The sequence below is a fragment of the Hyaloscypha bicolor genome (genome assembly GCF_002865645.1).
Source record: "Hyaloscypha bicolor E unplaced genomic scaffold K444scaffold_50, whole genome shotgun sequence".
Classification (NCBI taxonomy): domain Eukaryota; kingdom Fungi; phylum Ascomycota; class Leotiomycetes; order Helotiales; family Hyaloscyphaceae; genus Hyaloscypha; species Hyaloscypha bicolor.
Window position 1 is genome coordinate 823,710 of NW_020194552.1, and position 7,665 is coordinate 831,374.

Genomic DNA, 7,665 nt, shown 5'->3' on the forward strand with positions numbered 1-7,665 from the left:
CCACCTACGAGACTCCTCATTTCCCCTTCCACCGGACCACCTCCAACAGCACCACAACCACAACCCTCATTCATCAAGAGAATAACCAACACCTTTTACCCAGGGAACCGCACGTATTCGCAAGCAGGACATACCGCGCATTCTTCGACCGATCGTCTATTCTGTTACTTGCGTAAGTACAACTCAACGACCCAGCCTCGCTTTTCCCTATCTTACTGCATTTCATCCCTCCCCGAAAGATAATCCTAACTATTTTGTTAAAGGCTAATTTATCTAAGCCATAGAACCAACATGTCCGAATGGTCAATTCTGTCCGGAGATTCTTCTGAACGAGGCAGCGTCAGCTCAGAGTCGGATAGCGGCTTTGTACTCGAGAGCCTGACTCCAATGCCGAAGGCTACTAGAAGAAACAACCGCAATACCAATGCCACCTGGTTTGGAAGCCAAGCCGCAGCTGATACTCCTTCTGAAGGTGACGCGACAGGTCGGGATCCTTCACCCAATCTCCACAACATCAACGAAACCAAGCCAAATATTGCCTCGCAATGCCAGACCATTCCGAAGAGTACATCCCAGGTAGATCAAGTAACGGCAAACTCTGTCACACGAGATAAGACCTCAGCACCTGCTCCCAGGTTCATTGACGGTATCGACGTCTCGACGCTGCGACACTTTGTCCTCACAGTCACTGATCAACAACAAGATATGCCATCTAAGATATGGGCTACGATCGAACATGACTATCAGAGGCACGGTATCAGCTCAATGCTTCATACTGTCTTGTGGGCAAATATCTATCTCCTCGAGGACCGGGAGAATGGGTTCTGGAAGGAAGTTAAGAGAGTAGCCACAGCCAAAGTTCCAAAAGACCTGAACTGTGAGATACTTGTCAAGGGTGATACGGAGAAGGTCCGCAGAGTGTTCAGAAGTCTCAATCTTCTTGTTCACAACGGAAAGCACTTCTTCCACGGAGATAACTTCTACTTCTCGTTCAGGAACGGCGTTTTCCTTTGGCAATTTTACGGAGATGGACCTGATCTTCACAACTTCCTACTTGAGGAAGGTATCCCTACCGTCGAAAAAGCCTTCAACAGGATTTCCTCCACGGTGCCAACGCCATGGTATCCATAATTCTCGATCGTCGCTTTGGCAAGCAATGAAACTGGCTGCTAGATGGGAGGCGCATATGGCAGCAGTCTTGGGCAAAGCAGCGCCCTTGAGAGTGTGGCAAAATGGCGAGATAGGAATTGAGAGAGCTCCTTGGTTGAGATGATACATTTGGAGGAGATTTCTAGAGGATCAGAAAGACACGGATCTCGAAAGTTGCGAATTCTTGAGACAATCAATCTCTTGGGAAGCCGTGGCAATGGAGGTCATTTGGATCATTTGCTTGGATAGGCTCGGTTAGCTCGCTTGGCATTTCATTTCATTTTGGGCAGGCTCTTCTAGTTGGACGGATGAATTGGGAATGGAGCTTTTGGAGACTAATAAGCATTAGAGGAGCTTAATGAAAACTCTCTTACATAAATTGCACTTAATACCTTTTTTGGTACTTAAAGCATTGCTTTTTAGTAAAGAAAGAGGAGGGAGCCCAGAAAAAATCTCATTAGACTTTGATAAAAGGTTGCTCCCAGAAATGTCGCATTTCTAATTGTCCGGAAATTCATATTGGTTGGCTAGGAAGGGCACCAAAAGAATAATGTAGCATATTTTACTTCCCGATAAATCTGTATCCACTACAAAGGGAAGCTAAATTTCCTGGTATGAAATTCTAGCAAAAGAGTGCGGTAGGTGGACTGCACCTGCCACTCCTTTCTCCATGTTCCTTTTAATCTGCACGGTAATTGTGCTTACATCGCACAACTCCGTCATTTACCCTTTTTCACCATTCTTCGTGTGACAGAAACAGCGTGGCTTCATTACAAACCGGAAATTTCAAGCAAATTTGTAGATTATATTCTCCTTCCTCTCTACCTCGCGCTTCGCTGCCGGAAATTCAGAATCTGTACTATTTTCAATTGCTGCTGATGAATGGGGTTAGCAAAGAATGAACAATCATACTCTCGCACCATGTCTGAATGGTCCTTGATCTCCGAAAAGTTTTCGAAAGCCCACGATTCAACCTAGAGCAGATTAGAAGATGCTTCATGGTTGTGCACAACGGCTCAACCATTTCTGCAACTTTCGACCTTGCAGAATCATGTGTCCGGGGCAAGGAATGGCTTGGAACGCAGCTTGAAGATGGTGCTATATCCAAATCGAGTCTTAAGGATGTTGCTAGTACTTTGACGCCTTCGAAAGAGAAGGATGACATCTCCGACCATCCGAACAATGGTGTCCCTTTCAGCCCTGCAGTATCTCAACAGCCTGTATCGACTCGCAACACGACGCCGGAAGCCTTGATTCCCGAGATAAATATATACACCCTCAAACTCTCCGAACTATCCAAAACACCCAGCTTGAGCAATCCGGGTCATTTCTGTGTCTTGAAACACCCTTCCACTCGGTACTTAGCAGTTGTCGGCAGAGGCACCCGCTCCATTCTCTCTGGTATTTTCATCAGCATTTGAACGAGCCCTGAAGAATCACGGCAACAATGGAATGTTGCATGTAATATAATGGGCAAACGCCTTCAGCATCTCGAAAGGACAAGAAGAGTTCTGGAAGGATGTGGAAGAGGCTGCCTTGAGGAGACTACCCAATCAAATGCTTTGGTACTGGTGACTGGTTTCATGAGATCAATTAAGAGCAGAGCTGGACCACGATTGGCGAAGAAATATGATCTCGAAGATTTCTTTAGTGTACATTCGTTCTACTTCACTGTCAGGCAGAATACCGGTTTTTCGTGGATTTCGTGGGAGGAGGCAGAGAGTTTCAAAATTGGTAAGAATGCTAATTCGAGTGGTCCCGGTCCTGGGCAGATTGGGGCAAATGAGCCAACATATTCTCATGTTCATATTTTACAAGAGATCACGGTATTGTGAGCCTCCAGTAGTAATCCGGGACTGGGGAACTTTGTTTGCAAAAAGAAGGCTGGGACAGTAGATCAGTACTAGGGCCTAAATGAAGAAATCCTCCTGGCAAAGAATAATTTGACCTGCGAGTTGTGGTTATTTCAAGTTGGAAATGGTGGGTTTCTTGCTTTGAGCTTGAATATCTGGGATTCTACGGAGCTCGGATTTGGGTATCACCTCGAGGAGCAGCGGGAGAGCCTTCTATACCACCACCTCCAGTCCCATTTCTCCTCACTTGTCAAGGAGCTCCAAGGCCGGCAAGTCCCAATTACACGGCTCCATTCTCCCTCTTTCTCTGAATGCCCGTTATTCATTCGTACCTTAAACTCGATTTCAATGACTTTCTCCTCCGGCCACGCAGCGTGAAACCAATTCACTTGCTGGTTCGGCCAAAGAATCCAAGTGTGCTCTCCTAGAACCCTCGATTGGACATCATATCCCCTCGCACCGTACACCTTGTCCCACGTAACGTTGGCTCCGTGTGCGTCGGCAACAGCTCTAAAGTTTGTCGGGATAGAAATTGGTCGTACCGGAAGATCCCGGGAGTCGGGGACAGCAAGTTCAGTGTTCCCCAGCTTGTATCCTTTGATCAAAGCGCGAGAGAAAGCGTGAGCAATCTGGTAATCGCCCAGAGTATTGGGATGAAGACCATCATAGCCAGCTGGGCATCCATCCGGCTCACAACTGTAGCTTTCCAGCATATGCACCAACTCAATAGGCGATATCTCCGTACTCCATTGGGGAATCGCTCCCGCAAGCAACTTGTTGTACGCATCAGTCCTCACTTCGAGGTCACCATTCTGTGGTGCCCGATGTGGGACATTGCCGATTGCAAATTTGATGTTTGGCTTTGCAGCACGAGCCAGAGCCACGAATCTCTCCATATTTGCCAACACGCCACTTCCATCACCAGTTATACCCCAGAGCATGTCGTTGAAGCCTAGAAGTACTAGAAGGTATTCTGGATTGTACCTCTCCACCATGGCAGAGATAAAGTCGACATCCTCCCATAGAGCGCGTCCTACAGCTGTGAAATGTCGGGGGTTGAGTGCGAATTCGGGATCAATATCAATAGCGTAGCCCTATCATGGCAACTCTTTCTGTCAGCCTTGGTCTGGCAGTGTGGTGAGCTTATTGGAACTGCCATAAGAGAGAACACCCCAGATACCTCAAGGGTCTTTAAAGCTCCGCGATACTAAGTAGGAGATTTGGGGATCTGACTTACAGCGGTCGTGATTGCGCCCCCAGTTGGCGGTAGACCCAGTGGTTCTGGTATAATCTTGTCCCCAATTGTAGATGGTACCGCCTGGGGACGAGTACCCATGAAAGGCCCAACAAAGTCCACGGTGACATCCTGACTCTTGAACCATTCCCACAGTCGGTATCTCCAGGTCCAGTCTCCTTCTCCTCCTTGTGAAATGGAATCTCCGACAATCATAATGCTTATGGCTCCCGGACGTAATTCGATGTCTTTTGGGGCCTTGGGGTAGGATTTGACGACCGATGACTTTAGGCGTAACGAGAGGGAAGAAGGGATGGTATTTGCTGTGACGGTCACCCTCAGCACAACAATCATGGTCACGAAGAATGCAGTCTTCATGACGATAGAACGCCACCTCAATGGCCTCGACCTCATCATTTTTGCCAAGTGTTGATAGGTAAAAGGCGGGCATGGAATCATCGTTCTCTATCCTCGTCTCGACTCCGCAGGTTTTGTGATGAAAATACTTCTCGGAATTTGATCGCAGGATAGAGCAAAGATGGAAAAACAATGGTCATCTATCTAAAAAGCGCTCAAGAAACACCAAAGGTATCCGCAAGATTGAACTGCTCCATGATGGTTGTGACACCAAGAAGAATCGAGCGCAGGATGCAGCAGCCTCAGAATACGACCTTTAATTTAGAAGGAAACCGGTAGCGCTCAGATTCCGGGGCCCTACTGCAACTTGTAAGCTTGCTGCCTGACTTTCTGCTCCCCCCACTTTTCTATTCGCTGGCTCGGGTATCCCTCATGAAGATCTTCGGAATCGAAGCTTTCGCGTCATTTCCAGTTGTCCATTAAGACGCCACAATAACATGGGATACGGATTTGGGCGAATTGGGACTAATACCGAATGCTAAGCTTTGGTTTATCATCCCGAATTGGGTAGGGCCTACAATTTCTTCCGCATTCAAGCTTCGCCGCCACGGCGGGGCACAAGGTTATTTTAATACAGGGCTGATCTCGACCGCTTTAAGTAGGGGTCTCACAGGGAGTTACAAGCGAAAGGAGTTGAGAACCCGACACGCGCTGTTCCCCCCCGTTCGTCAATACGAGCGATTGATTAATCGCCCCCTCCCATTGATCAATCGGACGCTACGATTGGTCAATCGGGGCTAATTACGATTCGGGCTCCACAGTGGGTCCCGATTAATTAATCAATGTCCCGATTAATCAATTGCATAATATTGGGGTTTCGGGGCTAATGGGGCTAAGGGAGCTAAAAGCTTTTACTTACTAGTCCATACTAAATATATCCTTAATTCTATGTTCTTCACTTCGCTTAAGCCTTACTCTTTATACTATAATATAGATTTCTAATATTTAATACTAAATATATCCTCAAGTCTAATTTTCTTATTTCGCTTATATCTTACTTATTTATACTATACCTATAGTATTATATAGTTTATTTAATTTTTTTCTAGATATTAAGGGAAGTAATAATAGAAGTAAAGATACTTCTCTAGAGCTTCTAGATATATATAGGGCCTTTACTCCCTTATTTTCTAGATATAGTTCACACTACAAGTACCACAAGCACTAATTTACCAAGTATAACCACTGATTTTTATACCTCTTAATTAATTAATTACCTTATTTCTAATATGTCTCTTTTAACCCTTCGTTTATCCCTAATCCCGTATATGCCTCGTTAGCGTATTTATGGGCGAGCAGAGTAATATTTTAATATTACTACTCCAGGAGCTCGTTCGTCTGGTATCCAGTTTTTGCCCTCCCCAATTACTAAAGAGCCTACTAATAATTAGTCTGCTAAAGACAAAGCTATACGGGATTAGAGGCTTGCTAAGGAGGGTAGTAGGAAAATTCTTACTACTAGGAAACATATGGATATTAGATAGTGGCTTTAAAATCCTAATACTCCGCTTCCTAGTAGAACTAAGGCAGAGAAGTACTACCAGGCTAATATTAAGTACGAATCCCACTTATACGAGCTTTAGGATAATCAAGTATATTATAAGAAGTACTATAATACTTGCCATAATAAGATCCTTCTAGCCCGGTATACTCTTTACTATAATAATGCCTTTGAGATTTTAACTACTATTTATAAGAAATTAATATATACAGGTAAGTATTTCCTTAAAGCTACTAATTTTTATACTAATTATATAATAGCTTCTAATACTATATTTAAGTATATAAGACGACTTTGGCATAGCCTATCCCGTAATAATTATACTTAGATAAGTACCTATTATACTTATTATAATAAGGAGAAGGCTTAAAAGAATAATATAGAAATAATACCTATTTAATCTTATTATCCTGGCCAGCGTATGGTTCTGGATTTAATAGATTTCCGTATAAGTATTCCCTAAGTTATGTGATTTACCTCTATTTTAGCCTTTCCTATATTTCCTATATTTCCTGCATTTTTGAGCTTTTCCTATAATTTTCGCGATTTTTGCGAAAATCATAAAAATCGTAATTTTTATTTATACTACTTACTAATATTATTATAGCATAATCCGGATAAAGAATATATATAGATCTAGTAATTAAAATGCCATTTTTCCAAGTTCGTTTAGATCCATAGGCTTAAGACTAAGACTACGGACAAAGCTATAGACAAGCTTATTAAATAGCTAAATAATAATAGGTATATTGCCATTCTAGCCTATAATAATAGAAGCGAGTTTAAGGGGAAAATAATTAAGGTTTACAAGAAGAGAGAGATAAAGATTATTTATAAACGAGCTTATTATCCCTAATCTCAGGGCTCTATTAAGATTACTAATTAAATCTTCAAGAAATGACTACAGGCCATACGAGTAGATACTAGTATCTAATCTTGGATATAATTACTTCCTTTAATTATATAGGTAATTAATACTACGGCTATATCTGCCCTTCCTAAGGGTAATACGCCATACGAGGTCTGGTTTAGATAAAAGCCACCTACTAATTTCCTAAATTATAAGGAGAGTACTTACTATATATATATAGCCTTAGAAGAAAGGGAAATTAATATTAATAAGAGTAGTACTTCTAAATAATTATCTACTATTAAGGTTTAAGGAGAAGAAAAGAATAGAGAGAATAGCTTATTCGTTAATAAGGAAGCAGAACAGGAGGAAGTAATAGAGGAGATAATTTTGTCTGAACTAACTAAGAAGGTTACGGAGCATATAAAGAAATAGTAAGAGAAGATAGTAAAGAGGGCTAGTACTAAAGCTCTTGAATATAATATTCAGGAGATTATAACCCTATAGATCCCAAAGCAATATCGATTTAGTATAGAAATAGCTCGGATTCTAGTAAGAGTTCTGGAAAAGACTTTAAAGATATATAACTTATAAGAATATACTTTTGGCTAAAGCTAATTAAAAACAGGGCTACCGGTTAACTACTAAGTATAGTGAGCTT

At 42.6% G+C, this 7,665-nt stretch overlaps 3 protein-coding genes across 3 annotated transcripts; 2 read left to right on the forward strand and 1 right to left on the reverse strand.

The window, feature by feature from the left end:
- Window positions 1-291: 291 nt before the first annotated feature.
- Window positions 292-1,131, forward strand: K444DRAFT_626693 (uncharacterized protein; the record flags this gene model as incomplete). Its single annotated transcript, XM_024882689.1, has 1 exon — window positions 292-1,131. The coding sequence occupies one exon, from the start codon at window positions 292-294 to the stop codon at window positions 1,129-1,131; it is 840 nt and encodes a 279-aa protein (XP_024740523.1).
- A 947-nt stretch (window positions 1,132-2,078) lies between these two features.
- On the forward strand, window positions 2,079-2,570 carry K444DRAFT_626694 (uncharacterized protein; the record flags this gene model as incomplete). The annotated part of the gene is made up of 1 exon (XM_024882690.1): window positions 2,079-2,570. The coding sequence occupies one exon, from the start codon at window positions 2,079-2,081 to the stop codon at window positions 2,568-2,570; it is 492 nt and encodes a 163-aa protein (XP_024740524.1).
- A 617-nt stretch (window positions 2,571-3,187) lies between these two features.
- K444DRAFT_626695 (SGNH hydrolase) lies at window positions 3,188-4,653 on the reverse strand (the record flags this gene model as incomplete). The annotated part of the gene is made up of 2 exons (XM_024882691.1): window positions 3,188-4,096; window positions 4,240-4,653. The coding sequence occupies 2 exons, from the start codon at window positions 4,651-4,653 to the stop codon at window positions 3,188-3,190; spliced, it is 1,323 nt and encodes a 440-aa protein (XP_024740525.1).
- Between the last annotated feature and the right edge of the window lie 3,012 nt (window positions 4,654-7,665).